Below are 24,322 nucleotides of genomic sequence, written 5' to 3' on the forward strand. Positions count from 1 at the left end.
CTGCAGGTGGGGCCGGTTTAATGGACGAGAAAGAGCCCGAGCATCAGCACAGGGTACCGTGGACCGGACCAGCTGGCTCTGCGAACCCTCCCAGGCCACCTTCTCAGTCACGGCAGCCTCTCTGGGGCCCCGTTTCCTCACCTACAAACACACAGTTTAAGAACACCTCATTCTGCGCTTCCCTGGTGGCACAGTGGTTGAGAGTCCGCCTGCCGATGCAGGGGACACGGGTTCGTGCCCCGGTCCGGGAAGATCCCACATGCCGCGGAGCGGCTGGGCCCGTGAGCCATGGCCGCTGAGCCTGCGCGTCTGGAGCCTGTGCTCCGCAAGTGAGAGTCCCGCGTACCGCAAAAAAAAAAAAGTACACCTCGTTCTCAGGTGACTGTGAGGGTTAAGTAAGAAAAATGCCTAACCAGGGGTCTGACCCAACTGCCTCTCACTAAATACCAGCTGCCTTCAACCACACGGTCTGGGAGGTCTTGAAACATGCACTCTGGCTCCTGACAATTCAAAACTATGTGTTTGTCTCAAATTAGTGTCCAGTGAAGGTCAGCTTTACAAATGACCCCATGTTTGTCGAATCTCGTGAAGCAAAACTGTATATATCTACGCCTGCAAAACGTATCTTCGTGGCCTGAGGATTCTTCTCTCTCAACAAAGGCTTATTTCTCTAAGATGACCTTGAAGGGTAAAGATGTGGCCAGTATTTACTTTCCTCCCACCCTGCCTAGGACATCAGTTTCAGCACCGCCCTCTCCACGCCGAACCCCTCCACCTCACCCCCCCACCCCCACCCCGTCAGCACAGTAAAAGCCATTAACAGGGTCAGGGGTAAATACTGCCATTCGGCAAACTTACTATAACTCACCAAGTGACTGGTATAAAACCTTTAACCCCGAGTCCCCAACCTGAGGAGGGCAAAACCTGCTTGGCCAGTTCCAGAAGACACAGACTAGTATGTGCACAGTCACTGTTCCTTGTGGCCTCACATGTCACTTCCCCGCAGGCGTAGCTGCCTTAACGGTGCCTTCAAGCCTTCCCCAGCACACACCGGACCCCCATCACAGGGCAGCATTCCCTTTTAGCTCGGGGGTGCCGACCTAGTGGCAAGTTGGGGAACTGCAGGCTTAAACGTGGGAGAAGACAGGTGGGACGTACCTTGAGGGTGAGAGATCTCTGAACTTATTCTGCAGGTTATGGATTTCACCGGAAAGTTCCATGTTCACATTCTGCTCCTTCTGCAGCTCACATTCCTGGTCCACCAGCTGCAGGCTGAGGCTCTCCAGAGCCCTGCTGTCAATCATCTTTGGGGCCAGCGGGTGGATTTTCATGTGTTTCACATAACGTACTTGGTGCAAACCTGAAAAGGTCATTTCTTCTTCGTCGGTACTGCCCCTGGACTTGTTCAAGCCGTCCTGGGCCCCTTCTCTCCCACACAAAACTGTGATGATGGCCTCACTGAACTGGGAGTGCTTTTGAAGCTGCATTATGAAGTTCCGGTAGACCTCGAGCTCGGTTTCCAAGTCACAGATTTTCCGTTTTAAGGTTTCTTTATCATTTGAGGTATTGCTGTTCTCCAGCTGGTCGGTCTCAACCACACTGACTTTAGCGGAAAACTGACTCTTAGGACTCAAGTATGTAGCTACGGAAGTGGAATCTGGAAAGTCTTCAGAAGGATTCTCTTCGCACGGTGGAAAGATGGCAAGGTCATCAGGCTGGTAAATTTCAGAGTCTGAAAATCAAAACACATTTATGTCGGTGTCTCCATCTCCACTGCTGAAATCCATCCCCTCGGTCCTTCCTCACAGCCACCGCCAAGCAGAAACCACTGCGGGAGCCTCCCACCAAGCCCCTCTGGCTCTTGGCCTTCCCTCTTCCCTCTCAATCTGTCCTCTTCCTCAGAGCGACTGTTCTAAAAAGTGAATTCAACCACGATAACCACCAGCTCCCACCTAAATCGAAACTTCTTCTCACAGCATCTGAGACCCTGCTTGATCTACTTCCAGGCAACCTTTTCAGGAACATCCCCTGGCACCACCGATGGAGAGTCTCTACTAAATTAACCATAATTCCCTGCACACACCAGGCTGCTCACGCTTCCATGCTTTTGCATGTGCTGTTCCCCCTGCCTGGAATACACCTGGCTCCCTCCTTAACAACTCCTCAGTGAACTCTTCATCCCTCAACACCTAGATCTGATTTTCTCCCCTCTGCAAGCCCATCTTCAAACAGTCACTCCCCTCTGTGCTTCCACAGCGCCTTACACATAACACCCGAGACAGACGTACCATGTGCTCGGTGCTAGCATATGCCTGGCAATTGGCTCATTCATTTATTTACACAGCACTTAGTTACTTGGGTTCCTCTCTCCCTCACTGGACTGCAAGTTCCTCCCCAGCAGGGACTGGCCTTACATCTTCACATTCTCAGTGCCTTGTTCAGTACCCAGCCCAGACCTGGTGTAAATGAAGGGCTGAAAAAATACTGGGGAATGAGTGAAGGAACATCAAAAACCAGTAATTCTAAAATCCACAGCAGATGAGAGTCGTCCTCTCATTTCCACATCGACAAGTTTCCGGGGATGCCATGATGTCCCCTGTAGCGAGCTGTTCCACTGACTCACAATCCTACCAGGAAATATCTCCTTACAGCTAGTTTAAATCCCCAGGTACGTGGCCAAACTCCTGTGGGAGGCAGAATGGTACTGCAGAAAGAATACGCAGCTTTGCAGCCAAAGAGAAGAGGGCGCACACCCAGCGTTGCTACTTGCTGGCTGCACAGCGTTAGGCACGTAACTCACTGCCCAGAGCCTCAGTTTCCCCAAAGAGATGTCTCATGTGCTTGTTGTGAGGTTTCAAGGTCGGGCCTGAGTCTAGAGCTTCTATCCTTAACCACATACCACAATGCCTGCTGTCCAGGGAAAGCTCAGCTCAATACAAGGAGTGGTTTGAATACTTAAGAAGCAGCAGAATATAGTAGAAAAACCCACCTCTGAAATCCAATGGATCTGGTTTCAAACTCTGGCTCTGCCGCTTACTAGCTGCGTGACCTTAGGCAAGTGACTTAGCCTCTCTGAGCCTCAGGAGCTTCATTTGCAAAATGGAGAGAACGTCAATTACTGCGAAGCCTAAGGCTTCTGTTTTGTTTTCAGGATCAAATGGGACAATACCTGCAAAAAGGCTAACAGTGTCTGGCACACAGCAGCGAAGGAGACCAACTAATACGAATATCCTTTGCTTCCCTGAAAGTGTTCAAAGATGGAAGAGGACGCCTATCACAGGAGGCTTGCAAACAAAGGCTTGTGGACTTGGGGAAACACTGCCAGGGCAGCAATGTGGGTTGGGTGAGATGACCTAGGAGACCTCTCAGAAGGAAAGGCACATACAAATCCCTGTCAGACTGTACATTCCAATTTCTGGGTTCTGTGGCTGCTCCTCGTGGCTTTAAGCCCATTCTTGTCTCTCTGCTCACGACGCAAATACCATAAAATAAACTTTTTTATTTTAGAAAGCTGCTGCTACGTGACCTCAAGGAAGCACTCCTGATAGAGCATTTTTAGTGCACAAAATTTGTTAGAAAAACTCATCTCTTGAGGTCCTTTAGGGTGGAGACCATGTCATTCACCTGTTTCTCCAGTGTCTGGCATGGGACCTGGAGCAGAGAAGGTACCCAGTAAGTCCTGCTGGCTGAAAGAGTGTAAGAGACACAGAGGGAGAAATCTCACCAGTGAATCACACTCCAAGATAAGGAAATATCTTTGCTATAACAACCTCACGATAATGGAATTTCATGGCAAGAAGTGATGTTGACGCATGGGAATAAAGATCAGTTCTGATGACTTTCGTTAAGTAATCACGAGGCAAAGACAAATGTAAGCCCTGTACATGCGTCCTTTTGTGACACAGACTGTTTCGACACACACACACACACACACACACACACACACACACACACACACCCTCATCGTGAATGGGAGGTTCATCCTCACGTCCACACTTAGACCTCCACTTTAAACTCTGCTCCTTAAACACACTCAGACACTTGACACTCGTAATTTTGACTTGAGAAGTGTCCCTAACCTACAGCAATTTCTGACTTCGCAGAGGCAAAGATCTGACTCCTAGCCTCCCAGGCCAGTATATGGCAAGTCTCACAGCTCAGCATCAGCATGGCGATGCGGCTTTGCATTCTCTGCTCCACAGCCCTCGATAAAGGTCCAAAGGAGGATTTTTTCATTAAAAAAATCACTGCACAGAGGGTGTGAGAGATGGAGGATTACAAGCCGTAGTGTACAGTGTGAACCTGCAGGTGTATCAAGGCGTCAGGACACATAACTATGTGCTGGGACCTGGCCCAGGCACCCAGCTCCTCACCTATGCTGTCCACTTGATCGTCACAACAACCCTGTGAGGCGTCACTCATAACCCCATTTTACAAGAGAGGAAATTGAGGTTTAGAGATAAGAACTTGCCCAAGCTTCAGGGGCACTTAAGCAGCAGAGCCCCCTGTCCAAGCCTGGTGGTCCGACCGTCTGAACACTGCCTCCTGCCACTGGGGTCCCCATCTCAGGGGGGCATAACAAGGAAAAGACAGTCCTCAACCCTCGATGCGAAGGCCAGTAATGACTGTGGCGCCCCCTTCATCCATTTCTCAAGTTCCTGTCCAGGGGCTACTGAGGAAGAGCCAGCAGTGAAGCCATCACAGGCAGTACCAGCCTCGTGGAGGGCAGTCACTGAGCAAAGTCGCTACGAGACCAAGACGTGGCGGGCTGATGGGAATGTTCAGGAAGGCGTTCCCTGGAAAGTGACGTTCAAGCAGAGACCAGAAGGATGAGGCATCAGCTGGGCAACAGTTAAAGGGAGGAAATTCAGGCGGAGGCAAAAGCACAGTAAGAAAAAGGAAAAAAGGTCACTAATGATGGGGATTTGAGAGGAAAGGGGAAGCTGCCAATCAGTCAAGAAGCCTTTAGTAACCAACTAACCACGAACGAGAAATCAAAAGATGTCCCCAGAACCATTTATTTACATTACAGGAAACAGTGCCGCTCTGGACCTTCCTACAATTCAGCTAAAGGGCACTTGATTATCTGGGGGAGTGGCTTCCTCCTCAAAGCCCAGAACACGCAGAAGCCTGTGACCACGCATTCAGTGTACTGACTGCAGGCCTTGGGAAGCATACACCATTGGGAACAGGGCCCACAGCTCAGTACTTCCCCAGAGACTGTCTTTCCCCACGGCCACCCCATGACAAATTTAGGATCCTGAAGACAATGATTTCTTACAGAGTGAATCAGGGCCACCTTAATGGTGATTTTTTTTTTTTTAATTAAGAGGGGAAAAAAGAATCTAAGGTAAAAGGAAAAATGTTACGCATCTGTTCGCGGTTGAACGGGATCATGAATATTGTTATTATTCTTTGTGCTTATTTGTATGCCTGCGATACTTCACAATTCTAAGAAGGATACAGCTTGCCTGGGGCCTCGCCCATGTCTCTGTACCTTTCCCGCTGACCCACCTGACAAACCCCCAAACCGGGTGTCAGCTCAGGCTTGCCCCTCGTCCACCCCACCCCCGGGCAGCGGGAGGCCAACCGTGCACACCTAACAACAGCCAGCACTGCAGGGATGCTGAGGACGGCTGGCTGAGCGCGAGGCCCCCGAGGGCAGGCCCTGAGTCCTCTGAGGCTGAACCACCAGAGCCCAGCCCACTGCCTGGGAGAAAAGTGTCAGACAAACGGACTATAAGCTCCGACACCCTACTATACCTTGACTCTCAAAACCCTCAGCCTCTCCAAGTGTTACATGGGAACAGTGACCACGCCCTAGGATGGCTGTTGCAGGGCTTAGTAATAATTTTTGTATAAAACACCCCAAATGGTGCCCGACACAAAGTAGCTGTTCAAGAGGCCGGGGGGGGGGCGGAATTCTGACCGGTCTCACAGCTGGCCTGCTGATCCCTGTCCCTTTCCTTGTCTCTCCAGACACACAGCGTGGCTTTGAGTCCTTCTTGCTCTCCCAGGCTGTCCTGGTCCCGGTAGGCTGCTCCCACGAGGGGCTGGGCTACAGGCATCCACGAAGAGAAAGAAAACCAGATAAAACTACAGGCCTGAAACTTAGCCAAGCAACTAAGAAGAACACAAAGATACACCAGGGAAAATAAAAACACTGGGGAGGCAAAATGCAATTCATAAGATAAAATTAATCTATCGAGCTGCCATAACAGGACATAAAAAGCATAAATATACTGCAGCTTGTCTGAAACGGTTTAAGTCCAGGCTCTTCTAAAACCATGAGTGAGAAAATGAATTCTATAGACTCAGGCCCGCTTTTCCCAAGAAGAGGGGCCTCCGGGGCCTTCCAGGCAGCTGCAGAAGTAGCCCCTGGCTGAGGCACCCCAGGGTCTCAGCAAGAAATCAAAACATTGTTAAGCACAAATGGCAAGCCCTGGGCAAGGTGCCAGGGCCCCTGTGCGGCTCAGCCACCTTGGCCGCGGTCCCCGCCCCAGGAGACAGGGAGCCCTCAGAAGGCGGAGACTGCATCTTCTTCCTCTCTCTCCCCTACACCTTGTGCGTGAGGCCAGGAACACAGCAGGCGCTCGGGGAACATTCACTGCATGAGTGAACGGGTGCCTGGATGGGTAGATGGATGGATGAAGGACGCTGGGAAAGGATGGAGGGAGGGAAGAGCAATCCTACCAAAGCCCAACTTATCTTAAAACCTCAACTGTGGTAAAGCCAAAAGAGAACCTAAGATTAAACAGAAAATACCTCTGGCTACGTGGCTCATCGTAAAAGCCATACGCACGGTATCATATACTAGGCTCCCAGAAACAGCAGAGGAAAAGTAAAGGCTCTGAAATCAGGCAGGCTGGTTCCGATCCGGGTTGGGATGTCGGCAACAGTGTGACCGTAGCCAAGTCCCTTTATCTCTGAAACTGCTGCCTCAATGATCAAATGGGAATAATTAGTGGCCCTGCCTCAGAGGACTGTTAGGAGGATTCAACAAGATCATGTATGTAAAGTGGACAGTGGGGCTCAGTAAGTAACGGGCACTCATTTTATTTCACCACCACGGGCAGGCCGAGGCCCCCAGTCACCTCCCAGGCCTGAACCGCTCTGAAAACCCCCCGCTCGGACGCAATCGTCCACCCCGTCTCCAACCCTTCCTCAGCAAACACTGCTTCTCCTGCAACCTCCCCAGGAGTGGATGCTTCTCTCCCTTGTACTATGGGCCTGGAAATGTGTGAGCACCTTTGCTCTTCAAGGACACTTCCAGACCATTCTCTCTCTTCCCTAAAAACTCCGGCTTCACAGCTCATGCTGTGAGACTACACCACTGACAACACCCGCCTTCCTGCAGACACCCACCATCCCGATCCATGGAATCCCTCAAGATTCATGGCCACCGTGGCCCCCGACTGCCCTGTTCCTCTCCACCCCTCTATGGCAACCCGCCCCCCCCCCCCCCCCCCCCCCCCCCCCCCCCCGCCGAGTTGCCTATTCTTGTATCCAATTTCTCTCCTCCATTCTCTCCGGAACCCACGCCAGTAGCCCTGCCCGCTCCATGGAAACAGCGCCCTTCAAGGTCCCCAAAGGACTCCCCCAACGCTAAATCCCAAGGCCAAGCCCCAGTCCTTGACTTACTTGTCTCACTAGCATATCTGACACAGCTAATCTGCTCCCCGCTCGGCTTCGGGAGGCCATGCTCCCTGGGCTGCCCACCCCACTGGCTGTTCCTTCTCAGGCCCAGGCTCGGTTCCCAGACCTACCTCCTTTGTCTCCAAGCCTCAGAGCTTCAAATACCGCAACATGCTGACCTGGGCCCAGACCTCTCCTCCAACAGGCATCTCAAGAGTTCCAAACCAGACCCCTGAGGCCCTCCGAGCCTGGCTCTCCTCAGTCCTTCCACCTCAGGGTATGACATCCTTCCCATGGTTCACATTAAAAGTGATCCTTTAGGACTTCCCTGGTGGCTCAGTGGTTAAGAATCCGCCTGCCAATGCAGGGGACACAGGTTCGAGCCCTGGTCCGGTAAGATCCCACATGCCGTGGAGCAACAAAGCCCATGCGCCACAACTACTGAGCCCGCGTGCCACAGCTACTGAAGCCCACACGCCTCGAGCCTGTGCTCCACAGCAAGAGAAGCCACCGCAGTGAGAAGCCCGTGCACTGCAACGAAGAGTTGTCCCTGCTCGCTGCCACTAGAGCAAGCCCACACGCAGCAACGAAGACCCAGAGCGCAGCCAAAATTAAATAAATAAATAAAATTATTGTTTTAAAAAAAGTGACCCTTTAAAGCAGAGGCCTGCCTACTTTTCTTCAAAAGCCAAATAACGAGTATTTGAGACTGCGAGCCCCGGGGTCTCCATCACAGCTACTCAACCCTGCATCACAGCGCAAAGGCCATCAGAGACAACGCGCAAATGAATGCAGGGGGCCGCGCTCCAATAGAACTTTACAAAAACCCACAGCGAGCCTGGTCCACAGGACAGTTTGCCAATCCCTGCTTTAAAGCATAAGTCAGATTACGTGACTCCACTGTTCAAAACCCTCTGGCCGTTTCCAACCTTACCCGGAGTAAAAGACAAGGCCCTAGACTGCCTATGAGGGCCTAGCGGGTCTACCATCACCCTGACCCCTTCTCCTCCTGGTTCCGCCCAAATATCGCCTCATCGGGGAGGCGCTCTCTACGACTCCACGTACCTTAGCAAGCCCGACCCCCGCTCCACGTTACCCGTGTCCTTTACCGGCTTTATCTCCCTCCACAGCACCGATCATTTCACACACGGTACATCTGCTCACGGCTTACTGTCTTCCTCCCCCTGTGATATACAAGCTGGACACAGACTCAGTCTCTTTTGTTCACTATCTCCCCAGTGCTTGGCACACAGGAGGACCTGATACATCCTTTCCGAATAAATACATAAAAGACCACTGTTGCCGTTCTTGTTATTGCATGCTGTTGTCATTCGCTTAGAGCAGAAGTTCAAAATCAGGAGTCAAGGGCTTCCCTGGTGGCGCAGTGGTTGAGAGTCCGCCTGCCGATGCAGGGGACACGGGTTCGTGCTCCTGTCCGGGAAGATCCCACATGCCGCGGAGCGGCTGGGCCCGTGAGCAATGGCCGCTGAGCCTGCGCGTCCGGAGCCTGTGCTCCGCAATGGAAGAGGCCACAACAGTGACAGGCCTGTGTACCGCATTAAAAAAAAAAAAAATCAGGAGTCAAGAGAAGTGCTCTTGTGGATTCACAAGCGCTCTAAAGATGATGGACGGTGCTCCACGCATGAGAAGGCCCTCGGCCTCCCCCAGACTCTCAAAGGGGCAACATCTCTTAAGCACCACTGTCTCGGGCTAGAGGATCCCACTGACGTGCTCCCTCCAAGTCTAGGAGTCTCACCCTGATACTCTGTAACCCCAAGGCTCTCTACTTGGGGAGCTCCCAGGAGAGCAAAGACAGCAGATTCCAAGTGAGTAGGGAGGCAGGTCACTTCTAGAAGCCATAAGGTCAGTAGGGTTTAGAATGAGCCCCGAAGAACCCGAACAACTGCGGCCTGGCCATCCAGAGAACCCTGCAAAGAGGACTGAGGCCTCCACAGATGGAGCCCCCAGACAACTGCAAGTGAAGGGGTCAGTGACCTCACAAGGCCTGGGAGCACGACCAGTCCCCCTCTGCCCTCTCTGGAATAAAATGAAAGCAACAAACGAGCTTTCCTTACCCCGTTCCCTCAATTGTATATCTGTCAGGAGTCAAGATTAGTCACTGCAATTCATGAAATTTATACTCAAACGTATTGCGATTCCAAACAACGCGGCTGACGTTTCTGGCCGTCCTGTCACGCCGTTCATCTTCTCGCAGAGGATACGGTTTCCTTGGTGCTTACCTTTCAGGAGCGCTTTTTCTGGTGCTGGCCTCCCCTCCATCACTGCTTCAGCCAGAATTAACTTCTGGTGACGTTGCTTGTTGTGAATTTTAAACTCCTTCAGCTCCCCCTGCTGCTGGGCCACCACCTCCTGGGGGGCAGGGAGCTGGCACACACTCCCTAGTGACCGCGATGCTTTTATCAGGATGGGCAAGCGGGACTTCTTCACGTCCTGAAAGTACACCCAGGGAGACAATGAACACACTTCCTCTGGTCGCACAGTCAGCACGCTCGTGCCAACCTTATAAAACAGGACTCAAAGTGCCTGTCCAGATAACGGCACCTCCGTTTATCCCCCAGCCTGCAGATCTGTGTCTTGGCAGGTCCCTCCTCTGACTGACAAGTGCCAAGCTGTTCCTCCTTGACACCCTCTTAAGCCCGGCCGTGTCTCTCTGAACGTTCCAGATGCTCCCTACACGGCAGTCCTTTTCCCCACACAACCTTCTGGGAAACGTTTTCTAGCTCCTTATCTATTTCCTCACTTCCCACCCTCTCCTAAGCCTAAGTCAATCTGCCTCTCACCCCGCCAGGCCACCAGAACCACCCCTTACTAAGTTGTTCGGGGGCCACTAGGTGCCTAGTCCCATGGCTATTTCTCAGGCCCAGAGCTCCGAACCTGCCCAACCTACACATTTCTGACGGCCCACCAGCCCTCCCAAGTCAACTGAAAGCTGGGCTCCTTCATTCTATCACCCCAGGCCTGCATCCCACAGCTCCAGCACTCAGACGACCTCTGTCTCGGTGAATCAGACCACCCTCCGCTTGCTGCACATACAAAAACTGGGAGCCATTTTTAAAATTCCCTGAGGGAACTTGCACAAGCCTCTTAGACAGCCTCATCCACCAGAGGGCAGACAGCAGAAGCAAGAAGAACTACAAGATGAAAAGGCAGAAGGCTATGTACCAGATGAAGGAACAAGATAAAACCCCAGAAAAACAACTAAATGAAGTGGAGATAGGCAACCTTCCAGAAAAAGAATTCAGAAGAATGATAGTGAAGATGATGCAGGACCTCGGAAAAAGAATGGAGGCAAAGATAGAGAAGAGGCAAGAAATGTTTAACAAAGACCTAGAAGAATTAAAGAACAAACAAACAGAGATGAACAATACAATAACTAAAATGAAAAATACACTGGAAGGAATTGAGAGCAGAATAACTGAGGCAGAAGAACGGATAAGTGACCTGGAAGACAGAACGGTGGAATTCACTGCTGCGGAACAGAATAAAGAAAAAAGAATGAAAAGAAATGAAGACAGCCTAAGAGACCTCTGGGACAGCATTAAACGCAACAACATTCATATTATAGGGGTGCCCGAAGGAGAAGAGAGAAAGGACCCAGGAAAATACTTGAAGAGATTATAATCAAAAACTTCCCTAACATGGAAAAGGAAATAGCCACTCAAGTCCCGGAAGCGCAGCAAGTCCCATATAGGATAAACCCAAGGAGAAACACGCTGAGACATATAGTAATGAAACTGGCAAAAATTAAAGACAAAGAAAAATTATTGAAAGCAGCAAGGGAAAAACGACAAATAACATACAAGGGAACTCCCATAAGGTTAACAGCTGATTTCTCAGCAGAAACTCTACAAGCCAGAAGGGAGTGGCATGATATACTTAAAGTGATGAAAGGGAAGAACCTACAACCAAGATTACTCTACCCGGCAAGGATCTCATTCAGATTTGATGGAGAAATCAAAACCTTTACAGACAAGCAAAAGCTAAGAGAATTCAGCACCGCCAAACCAGCTCTACAACAAATGCTAAAGGAACTTCTCGAAGTGGGAAACACAAGAGAAGAAAAGGATCTACAAAAACAAACCCCAAACAATTAAGAAAAGGGTCACAGGAACATACATATTGATAATTACCTTAAACGTGAACGGATTAAATGGTCCAACCAAAAGACACATGCTTGCTGAATGGATACAAAAACAAGACCCATCTATATGCTGTCTACAAGAGACCCACTTCAGACCTAGGGATACATACAGACTGAAAGTGAGGGGATGGAAAAAGATATTCCATGCCAATAGAAATCAAAAGAAAGCTGGAGTAGCAATACTCATATCGGATAAAATAGCCTTTAAAATAAAGAATGTTATAAGAGACAAGGAAGGGCACTACATAATGATTAAAGGATCAATCCAAGAAGAAGATATAACAATTATAAATATATATGCAACCAACATAGGAGCACCTCAATACATAAGGCAACTGCTAACAGCTATAAAAGAGGAAATCGACAGTAACACAGTAATAGTGGGGGACTTTAACACCTCATTTACACCAATGGACAGATCATCCAAAATGAAAATAAATAAGGAAACAGAAGCTTTAAATGACACAATAGACCAGATAGATTTAATTGATATTTATAGGACATTCCATCCAGAAACAGCAGATTACACTTTCTTCTCAAGTGCGCATGGAACATTCTCCAGGATAGATCACATCTTGGTTCACAAATCAAGCACAGCAGATTTAAGAAAACTGAAGTCATATTGAGCATCTTTTCTGATCACAACGCTATGAGATTAGAAATGAATTGCAGGGAAAAAAACGTAAAACACACAAACACATGGAGGCTAAATAATATGTTACTAAATAACCAAGAGATCACTGAATAAATCAAAGAAGAAATCAAAAAATACCTAGAGGCAAATGACAATGAAAACACGATGATCCAAAACCTATGGGATGCAGCAAAAGCAGTTCTAAGAGGGAAGTTTATAGCTATACAAGCCTACCTCAAGAAACAAGAAAACTCTCAAATAAACAATCTAACCTTACACCTAAAGGAACTAGAGAAAGAAGAACAAACAAAACCCAAAGTTAGCAGAAGGAAAGAAATCATAAAGATCAGAGCAGAAATAAATGAAATAGAAACAAAGAAAACAATAGCAAGGATCAAGAAAACTAAAAGCTGGTTCTCTGAGAAGATAAACAAAATTGATAAACCATTAGCCAGACTCATCAAGAAAAAGAGGGAGAGGACTCAAATCAATAAAATTAGAAATGAAAAAGGAGAAGTTACAACAGACACTGCAGAAATACAAAGCATCCTAAGAGACTACTGTAACAAGCAACTCTATGCCAATAAAATGGACAACCTGGAAGAAATGGACAAATTCTTAGAAAGGTATAACCTTCCAAGACTGAACCAGGAAGAAACAGAAAATATGAACAGACCAATCACAAGTAATGAAATTGAAACTGTAATTAAAAGTCTTCCAACAAACAAAAGTCCAGGATCAGATGGCTTCACAGGTGAATTCTATCAAACATTTAGAGAAGAGCTAACACCCATCCTTCTCAAACTCTTCCAAAAAACTGCAGAGGGGGGAACACTCCCAAACTCATTCTATGAGGCCACCATCACCCTGATACCAAAACCAGACAAAGATACTACAAAAAAAGAAAATTACAGACCAATATCACTGATGAATACAGATGCAAAAATCCTCAACAAAATACTAGCAAACAGAATCCAACAACACATTAAAAGGATCATACACCATGATCAAGTGGGATTTATCCCAGGGATGCAAGGATTCTTCAATATACATAAATCAATCAATGTGATACACCATATTAGCAAATTGAAGGAGAAAAACCATATGATCATCTCAATAGATGAAGAAAAAGCTTTTGACAAAATTCAACACCCATTTATGATAGAAACTCTCCAGAAAGTGGGCATAGAGGGAACCTACCTCAGCCGAATAAAGGCCATATACGACAAACCCACAGCCAACATCATCCTCAATGGTGAAAAACTGAAAGCATTTCCTCTAAGATCAGGAACAAGACAAGGATGTCCACTCTCACCACTATTATTCAACATAGTTTCGGACATCCTAGCCACGGCAATCAGAGAAGAAAAAGAAATAAAAGGAATACAAGTTGGAAAAGAAGAAGTAAAACTGTCACTGTTTGCAGATGACATGATACTATACATAGAGAATCCTAAAGATGCCACCAGAAAACTACTAGAACTAATCGATGAATTTGGTAAAGTTGCAGGATACAAAATTAATGCACAGAAATCTCATGCATTCCTATACACTAATGATGAAAAATCTGAAAGAGAAATTAAGGAAACATTCCCATTCACCACTGCAACAAAAAGAATAAAATACCTAGGAATAAACCTACCTAGGGAGACAAAAGACCTGTATGCAGAAAACTATGAGACACTGATGAAAGAAATTAAAGATGATACCAACTGATGGAGCGATATACCATGTTCTTGGAATGGAAGAATCAATATGCTGAAAATGACTATACTACCCAAAGCAATCTACAGATTCAATGCAATCCCTATCAAATTACCAATGGCATTTTTTATGGAACTAGAACAAAAAATCTTAAAATTTGTTTGGAGACACAAAAGACCCCGAATAGTCAAAACAGTCTTGAGGGAAAAAAACAGAGCTGGAGGAATCAGACTCCCTGACTTCAGACTATACTACAAAGCTACAGTACTCAAGACAATATGGTACTGGCATAAAAACAGAAACACAGGTCAAAGGAACAAGATAGAAAGCCCAGAGATAAGCCCACGCACCTATGGTCAACTAATCTATGACAAAGGAGGCAAGGATATGCAACGGAGAAAAGACAGTCTCTTCAATAAGTGGGTGCTGGGAAAGCTGGACAGCTATATGTAAAAGAATGAAATTAGAACACTCCCTAACACCATGCACAAAAATAAACTCGAAATGGATTAGAGACCTAAATGTAAGACTGGATACTATCAAACTCTTAGAGGAAAACATAGGAAGAACACTCTTTGACATAAATCACAGCAAGATCTTTTTTGATCCACCTCCTAGAGTAATGGAAATAAAAACAAAAATAAACAAATGGACCTAATGAAACTTAAAAGCTTTTGCACAGCAAAGGAAACCATAAACAAGACGAAAAGACAGCCCTCAGAATGGGAGAAAATATTTGCAGATGAAATCAATGGACAAAGGATTAATCTCCAAAATATATAAACAGCTCATGCAGCTCAATATTAAAAAAACAAACAACCCAATCCAAAGATGGGCAGAACACCTAAATAGCCATTTCTCCAAAGAAGACATACAGATGGCCAAGAAGCACATGAAAAGCTGCTCAACATCACTAATTATTAAAGAAATGCAAATCAAAACTACAATGAGGTATCACCTCACACCAGTTAGAATGGGCATCATCAGAAAATCTACAAACAACAAATGCTGGAGAGGGTGTGGAGAAGAGGGAACCCTCTTGCACTGTTGGTGGGAATGTAAACTGATACAGCCACTATGGAGAACAGTATGGAGGTTCCTTAAGAAACTAAAAATAGAATTACCATATGATCCAGCAATCCCACTACTGGGCATATACCCAGAGAAAACCATAATTCAAAAAGACACATGCACCCCAATGTTCATTGCAGCACCATTTACAATGGCGAGGTCATGGAAACAACCTAAATACCCAACGACAGACGAATGGATAAAGAAGATGTGGTACATATACACAATGGAATATTACTCAGCCATAAAAAGGAACGAAATTGGGTTATTTGTAGAGACATGGATGGATCTAGAGACTGCCACACAGAGTGAAGTAAGTCAGCAAGAGAAAAACAAGTATCGTATGTCAGCACATATATGTGGAACCTAGAAAAATGGTACAGACGAACCGGTTTGCAGGGCAGAAATTGAGACACAGACGTAGAGAACAAACATATGGACACCAAGGGGGGAAAGCAGTGGGGGTGATGGGGGTGGGGGGGATGATAAGAAATAAAATAAAATTCCCTTTATGCACCTCGCCCAATTGCAACACTCACCAGGTTCCACTAACTCCAACTCCCAAAGTGTCTATGAATTCTTCTGTCGCTTCTCATCCTCCGCGGCCACCCCCCAACTCCAAGATGCTGTGAGCTATCATCCAGGCCACAGAAACAGCCTCCTGAGGTGTCTCCCCACACTCATTCTTGCCCTTTCTAACCCACTTGCCATACTGCACCAAAATAGGCAACACACCCCCGCTCCTGCTTAAAACTATTTTAATTGTTCCCCAGTTCTTGTATGGCCAAGGTCACAGTCTTTACCACAGCCCACATGTTGTGCACTATTACAGCCTGAGTTACTGCCCCTCCCCACCCCCCCAACCTGCAGCCACAGAGACCTCCTATCAGTTCCTCAGAATGCTTTGTTCCTTCCTCCTCAGGACCTTGGCATATGCTATCTCCTCTGCCTAGAATACTTTTTCTTGCCCACCCCCACCTCTCCCACTAATCCCAACACATTCATTAGGACTCAGATCAAATGTGCCTTCCTCAGGAGAACGGGCCTTGATCTCCCCGTTATATACTCACTGCCCCCTCAGAATTCTCCTCAGAAAAAGATTAGGACCATAATAATTAAATGCCTATGCAATTACTTGTTCTTTGTCTATCTTCTGCACCAGCCTATAAGCTTTAGAATTCATGGACTCTGCATTTCTTATTCATACTCTATCCACAGCTTTGAGCACAAGAACTAGTAATATAGTAGGTGCTCAACATCTATTTGTGGAATGAACATACAAATAATAACTTAAGAGGCCTAGGACTTCCCTGGTGGCGCAGTGGTTAAGAATCCGCCTGCCAGTGCAGGGGACACAGGTTCGATCCCTGGTCTGAGAAGATCCCACATGCTGTGGAGCAACTGAGCCCGTGCGCCACAACTACTGAGCCTGAGCTCTAGAGCCTGCGAGCCACAACTACTGAGCCCATGTGCCACAACTACTGAAGTCCACGTGCCTAGAGCCTGTGCTCTGCAACAAGAGAAGCCACCGCAATGAGAAGCCTGCGCACTGCAATGAAGAGTAGCACCCCCTCGCTGCAACTAGAGAAAGCTTGCCTCCAGCAACAAAGACCCAACGCAGCCATAAATAAATAAATAAACACAAATAACTCAGTTAAAAGATGGGCAAAGGATCTGAAAGACATTTCTCAAAAGGAGATATACATATGGTCAATAAGCACATGAAAAGATGTTCAAATCATTCATCATCAGGGAAATGCAAATCAAATCATAATGAAATACCACCGCTCCCTACCCATTAGGATGGCTATAATCGAAAAGATAATCACAATTGCCGGTGAGGATGCGGCGGAATTGGAGCGCTCACATGCTGGTGAAAACTTCTGGAAACTAGCTGCAGCCACTTTAGAAAAGAGTCTGGCAGTTCCTCAAACCGTTAAACAGAATTACTACATGACCCAGCAATTCCACTCCTAGATCTATACCCCGGAGAAATAAAAACACAGGTACACACAAAAACTTGTACATGAATGTTCACAGCAACATTATTCATAATATCCGAAAGGTAGCAACTGCCCAAATGTCCATCAACTAATGAAAGGATAAATAAAATGTGGTATCCATAGAGCGGGCTATCACTGGGCCATAAAAAGAAATGAACGACAGATACCTGCTACAGCACGAACGAACCTGGAAAATGTTATGCTAAATGGAGGAAGCCAGTCACCAAAGATCACAGACTACGCGATTCCATTTATATGAAATATCCAGGGCAGGCAAATCTATAAAGACAGAAAAAAGCTTAGTGGCCGCCTTCAGCTAGGGGTGTGCAGCTGGGGGAAACAGTAAGTGACTGCTAATGGGCTCGGGGCTTCTGCCTGGGATAAGGTTATGTTCTAAGATTGATTGTAGTCGATAATGGCTGGGACCCTGGAAAGGAGGAAATCAGCAAAGCCTCTCAAGAAGCAAAGAAGAAGAAGGAGCCCTTGTTGCACGTTCTAGGATGTCAAATGCTTTCAAGCATGTACTCCCGTAATCCTCGGGTGAACTATGCATTCCCAGAGCTCAGAGGATTACAGAAGTTATTATACCTATCTTCTCCAGATGAAGAACTGAGACGTCAAACAACCAGCCCAGGATCATACAATAAGAAGGCTGGAGAGCTGAGCCTCAGGCTAGCTCTTCAACCTCTACTGCCCAGTTAAGAAAAGTGAGAGCCTTTCTGCCCTGAAATTCCACGCAAGAGGAGAGAACAGGTTCAAGGACAAGAACAGTCTGCGGCGGTGTCAGGGACCACTCGGGAGGAGGTGGACGCCTCATCAAAAAGGGCTGGAAAATAAGTCACTTGCTTGGTCCTCAGACTCCACCCATCTCTATTCTTGGATCCAAATCTGTGTGTCATATGGCAGCAGAGAAGATAGCTGCAAGTGCACAAATGCCAAAGCCAATTTCAGGCTGGAAGGCTGCCGTCAGTCACCCTAACGCCGCTTCCAAAATAACACCACACAAAATGCTACCTTATGGATGCCGAACAGAATCCCACCTACCACCTTATTAAAGATGGCATCCTGGAACTTCTCACTTGGGGACGGAAGGGGGACAGGAATGCACATACCCTGAGCTCCTACCACGGACACGGCCCGAGGCACTCGCCACACACTGCCTCACTGAGCCAGCACACCAGCCCCGGGTGCCAGGTCACAATGATCCCCTCGGAGCCACTGAAAGTCAGGTGACTGACCCAAGGACTCAGAGCAGGTGAGCGGCGAGGCCCAATGCAATCATGGGTATATCTGTACAGCCCAGGATCTCGCCTCTCTAACTCAACCAGAAGTATGTCCCGTCTCCCTGTTTCGCCCCTGGGCTGCAAAGATGTTCTTTTTAACAGGATGCCACAGTTCTAGCCTAAGCTCAAGGATTACCGATTCCCTGACTAACCAAAGACCACAGAGAAGACCATTAAATTTTCTTCTACGTTGCATAGACCGGAGGCCAAACTGGTGGTAAGAGAGCTCCTCCCTTCCTGAGAAAGGTGGGGTTACGATATCCCTGTCTGCCTCTAAAACCAGACTCCACTTTACGCCCCTGCTACTCCTCTCAACGGCTGAGTTACTCTGGACAATTTTCTGAGCTTTTCAGAGCTTATATTTCTTCACATGCAAAATGTAGGTAATACCTACCTAACTAATATGCTTGGTGAGAAGATTAACTGTGATGATACATGAATAGAATATCTAGCACAATCCTGGCATATACAGCAGATGCTAAAAAAAATAAACACAGTAGCCTTCCTTTTGAAGATACCAGCAGGAAGATAATTCCAAATGGAAAAATTTTCTCAGTATATTTGGGGAAATTAAGTTCATTTGATTATCCAGTTTTCCTGAATATAGGATGCTATCTCCCTCACAGATAGCAGGGGAAAAAACCACATGCACACACAAAACATCTAGTTTTCCTAATACACAGGTACAAACTAAACTAGCTGGGGCAGATGAGAGCATCTCTATTCTAGCCAAATTGCACAAATCTGCATCTCGAGTACTGTTAATATAATGGCAGTGTCTTTTTTTTTTTTTTTTTTTGGTCTCTACTGATATCTTTAGAAAACCCTTTTCTAGAAATTACAGTTTTGGTGCATAATTTAAAACAATCAAAAGCAATTTTGCTAATGATATATCTAACTCTCTTTGGTACGCACAAAAGCGGTAATTTACTGGTCAGAAAATAAACTTAATTCTCCATTCTGATGCTATGAAGCAGTGTGCACAGCTGATTTCTCAGAGACAAAACACCCATCAGAAACAAGGAGACCAGTCGCTGGAGCCCTACCACAAACACGACCTCTCTCCTTCTCTCCCAAGCCACTCCCATCTCCCTGCTATGGGGCCCCTCAATCCCAACCCCTCCTCCCCAGGAGGGTTTTAGTAAAAGGTCCGATCAAACATTGCCAGGAGAGTCTGGTTTTTCACAATCTGGCATATTTGATGGTATCTGAGGAGAAGCATCTAGAGAAAGGATCTTGACTAAAGCAAAATGCAGGCATTCACCCACCAAAACCAGACCCTACCACTCGGGCCAGCACAGGCTAGACAGGAGCCTGACCCAGGGAAAGGGCACGGCTGTGCAGTCAGGCCCCTCACAGCTGGCTGACCATGGGCACTCGGGACCTGGCTTCCTCACCTTTGCCGCGTGTTGTAAGGATAAGAGAATGTAGACAAAGCCCACAGAACGGTACCTCTAAGACACAAAGTCCATACAAAATAAAACCTAGGTTCTCGTCCCTACCCCTAAAGTCAGGTCATTCCAGTTTTACTGCAACTGGCAAAAGTAAAGGTTCATCAACAGGGGAAAATTATGTAAACTTTGGTACATTCCCCACAGTGGAATTTTAGCAGCCATTACAAGGAAAGATGTTCCTGATACATAACATGGAACAGTAAGCTACAGACAGATGTACACACATGACTCTGCTTTTATAATGAAAACACATGGATATCATGAGTTATAGATAAATAAGAGAGGGCTGGGATGGGGGAGGAGACAGGGAGGGAGGAAATGTTGGTAACACTTTGGGGAAGTTCAGGATGGACACACACCTCCAGGTAGAGGCCAAGATTAAGTACAGGCAGAGAGAGACACCAGACTATACAAATTTTTAAAAAGCAGTGGGATCGGAGGTGATTTTTAAGTTTTTGGTCTATATTTAGTAAGTAACTAAGTAAGTAATATGTGGGGAAACTTACTTTTTCGGTCCCCCTGGGGAAGGAGAGGGCAGCGGCCTGCCGCCCCGGCATCCTGCACAAGTTCTCCGGCTGATGCCCGGCGCTGAATACGGCGTCTGTTGGCTTCTCTTCCCAAGGCTCTGTCGTGCCCTCGTGTCTGAATCTGACCATGTCGCCCTCCACAGCCATGGTCTGCACGGAGGCATCTTTCTGTTCAACCCTGGACGCCTCTGCCGCCTTTGCTAGCTGGGCTCCCGGAGGCCACTCGAGTTCATCACGTGGCTTGGAAGACAAGTTGGCTTGGATGAAATGCCCGAGTTCACCTCTTAGCTGAATGGCCATCTGCCCAAGTGTCTTCTCGGTTTTACCATCAAGGTGTTCTCCCGAAGCTTCCTGCTCTCTCAAGCATATCTGTTCCAGAAGCAGTTCTCGGAGCACTTTCAGAAGGTCCGGCCTGTTTTTCCAAAAGCGAAGGAAGTGGGAGGACTCAGCTTTCTGCTATGGCCTTGTCACCGACCCACTTTCCTAAGTTTTCCCCATTGATTCTGGCCCACATTCTGCTGAATTTAAACACAGTGAGCACTTGCCACGTGCCAGGACCCACGCCAACTATGCTATCCAGGTCACCTCAGAACAACCACACCAGGTAGGTACCACATGTCTCCTTCATGGAGGAGAAGGAGAGAACTGATCTGACGCAGGTGCACAGCAAGTGAGGGGGGCACACAGCTACCTGGACGCAGGCTGGGCTTCGGAAGAGCAAACAGAGTCATAAGGTATGCATGACGATTGCAAGGTCCGCCCACCCCCCTGGGCCCATTCTTACAGCCAGGGGCAAGTATGGCTTTGGATGAATCTAGCCAACCTGGCAGATCCATGAGCCACCCGGTCCATCAGGGCGCACAGTCGGCGCTCAGCAAAGGTATCGAATGAAGGGATGCTGGGAACCGCTCTGGATAAAAAGAGCAGTGGCTTTGAAATCAGACAAAATGGCTTCAGATTCTAACTCTGTGATTCTTGGAAAGCAAGGTGAGTTTTCCTCCACAGGACGCTGTGAGGATTAAACGAGAGCATGTATGGGTAGCAGATGCTTCTCACGTCCCTTTGCCACATGGCCTGGGCCTCCCTGGGATTTCAGCTGCAACTGCGTTGACAGCTCTTGTAGACAGTCCCTCCGCCAGCGCCCACGGCATCTCTCTGCTGCCTTGGGCCCTTTCCCAGAGCTCTCTGAGCCGGCCAGCAGGGCAGCGGGCAAGTGCGGACCCATTTATAGCTCCAGGGGAAACCCTAACCAGTGGAGGAAGAGAGCTGTTGGGTGAATGTCCCAGTCTCCCATCCTTCAGAGGGCCAGCACTGACGCAGGGTCTACACCATCCCTCAGAGGGTGGCTGGCAGGGCAGAGGCCCAGCTGTCCACAGTAGCAACCAGATCATAACACAGCCTTCCTGGCTTTGCCTCCATCCCTACCTTAGTCTCCCTCATCCCTCCTTCCGTCTGCCTGGAGTCACATCCCAAATAAACCACTTGTACCCAAGTGGTTACCTCAGGCTCTGCTTTCCCAGGAACTCAAACTAAGCCAACATGTAGAAGACTCTGGAGCGGTTCCAGAAGAATCCCTCGTGAGTGTGTTTCTTGGGCCAGACCCTATAATGGGCGCTGGGGCTGCAGAAGTGCCTGCGGAGCCTGGTGTTAGAGGCAGATGTGTAAACAAATCACTACTCCACAGGCTAAAAAGAGAAACACAGGCACTGTGGAAGTCTGGGAAGCTTACGGGCAAGCATCCCAGGGTGTCCAGACTGGGGGTGGCAGGAAGAACGCCAAAAAAGGGCCTCTAGAGTTGATGAGAGGTTAGCTGGGGGAAGGGAAATGGAACCTTCTAAGCATGGAAAACAATATGAACGGAGTCAAGACACACTGTGGAGAGCAGGGAGGTGAGGCTGGAAGGTGAGGCAGGGAGACCTCAGCCATGTTAAGGAAAGGAGAGCCACTGGGAGGCTCTGTGTGACGAGTGCATGGCCACACACGTGCCACGTGTAGAGAATGAATGGAGAGATTTCCCGTCAGGACAGTGGTGAAAGTACACTCAAGAGCCCCTACCATCTGCTCTAAACATACGTAAATGACAGCAAAACAGACAAGACAAAATAATGGTCAAGGTGCACTACAGGACTCAGAATCAAATAAGATGTATCCAAAGGTCAGAAACAGAGGAGGAGACCCACTGCCACTATAAAGAGGGCATCCGCAGAAAGCGGAAATTTAACTCCCATGGTTGGAAGAAGACCCGTGCAAATTTCATGCCCCTAAAGTAAGACCTAGAGAGACAAGTCAAGGCAACTTCAAAAGCACCAAACAGGGAGTTCGCAAGGGTGGCGGGCGGAGCGGGGCTGCTGACACAAACCACTGCTGCAAACAAAATCCACTGTTATGAAAGAGAGCAATTGGACAGATGAGAGAGCTCACACTCGAGGAAATAAAAACAATAAAAGCAATCTGAAGAAGACTTAAACTAAGTATGTGTCAACCATCTAAAAAATAAAGGAGAAAAAGAGACTCATAAAAATGAGAGGACGTTATAAAACTGAGACAGAAAATTATAAAAAAGAAGACTGGAGCGGGGGCAAGCACTGAGGGAGGGCCAGCTGGAAAGCTGTTGCTATCTTCTGGGAAAAAGAAGATGTGGTCAGGATGAGTGGGGTGGAGTCAGGAGAGAGACGGGAGAGAGAAGAGGCCCTCATCAGTGCTAGATCCTTCTCCTCTCTGCAGTTTCTCTTGCCTGCATTACTTCAAAAAACCTTGTCAGAGACCGGAACGACGGACTGCCTTAACATACCTTGGCCTCCCCTTCCTCTGTATCTTTGTTACCACTGGAAGTGACAGGTACCCTCATGTTGTCTTCCCACTGGGCCCTCTAAGGGCAGGGATGAAGCCTTAACTCTTACCTGGATTCCTAACGTCCAGCTCTGGGGCAGAATCAATTTAAGTCAACTTAAACAGCTACAGCACACTGAAACAGGGGAAAAACTAAAAGTATGAAAAACAAAATTAAAACGTGTGGTACACTTTTCACTTCTAACATGGGATCATCTAGGCTACACAAACCATCTTAAAATTTAGTAAACCCAGAGTTCAAAACAATATTTCTGGTATTTCAAGCATGTTAAACTAAATTTTCCTTTCCTCTCCTTCCCTTAATACAGATTGAAAATAAGAACAGTTGCTACTGAGCTAGCCAAAGGAGGACCATTACTCACTACCAAACAACACACAATAAAATCCAGGAAAAAAGACTTACAAATGGGTAGTAAAAGGTGGTGAAAGAGGCCATTATAGGGCTTCCCCGGTGGCGCAGTGGTTGAGAGTCCGCCTGCCGATGCAGGAGACACAGGTTCGTGCCCCGGTCCGGGAAGATCCCACATGCCGCGGAGCGGCTGGGCCCCTGAGCCATGACCACGGAGCCTGCGCGTCCAGAGCCTGTGCTCCGCAACGGGAGAGACCACAGCAGTGAGAGGCCCGCGTACCGCAAAAAAAAAAAAAAAAAAAAAAAAAAAAAAAGAGGCCATTATAATATACTGAAGTGGCAGAGCTGCTAACATTTCAAGTGTTACTCTGCTAGAAATCTGAACAGCAGATTCATTAAGCTATCGCCATAATCAGGACCTTTTTAATGGTTCAGTCCGAGGGTGCTGTCAGAGGCCCAAACGTTGTTTATATAACCTGAGCATCTTTGCCACATAGAAGGCATAAGGGGAAAGGAACTGACATTTACTAAGCACTTAACGGTGTGCCAGGTCCCTTAAATACACTAAATAGCTTTAGTCCTCACAGTAAGACTGAGATGGGGGCTGTTACTGACCCCATTTCCCAGATGAAGAACACAGGCTCGTGAAG

At 47.6% G+C, this 24,322-nt stretch overlaps 1 protein-coding gene across 1 annotated transcript in view; it reads right to left on the minus strand.

Moving 5' to 3' along the window:
* The window catches only part of CDK5RAP2 (CDK5 regulatory subunit associated protein 2), a 186,844-nt gene that overhangs the window by 41,826 nt on the left and 120,696 nt on the right, over window positions 1-24,322 (minus strand). The window contains exons 21-24 of the mRNA XM_065879236.1: window positions 20,453-20,885; window positions 9,876-10,086; window positions 5,930-6,058; window positions 1,159-1,732 (exon numbers count right to left, since the gene is read on the minus strand). Coding sequence (XP_065735308.1) covers window positions 1,159-1,732; window positions 5,930-6,058; window positions 9,876-10,086; window positions 20,453-20,885 — 1,347 coding nt within the window. The remainder of the gene's footprint in view (window positions 1-1,158; window positions 1,733-5,929; window positions 6,059-9,875; window positions 10,087-20,452; window positions 20,886-24,322) is intronic.

The sequence above is a fragment of the Phocoena phocoena genome, chromosome 6 (genome assembly GCF_963924675.1).
Source record: "Phocoena phocoena chromosome 6, mPhoPho1.1, whole genome shotgun sequence".
In the NCBI taxonomy this organism is placed as follows: Eukaryota; Metazoa; Chordata; class Mammalia; order Artiodactyla; family Phocoenidae; genus Phocoena; species Phocoena phocoena.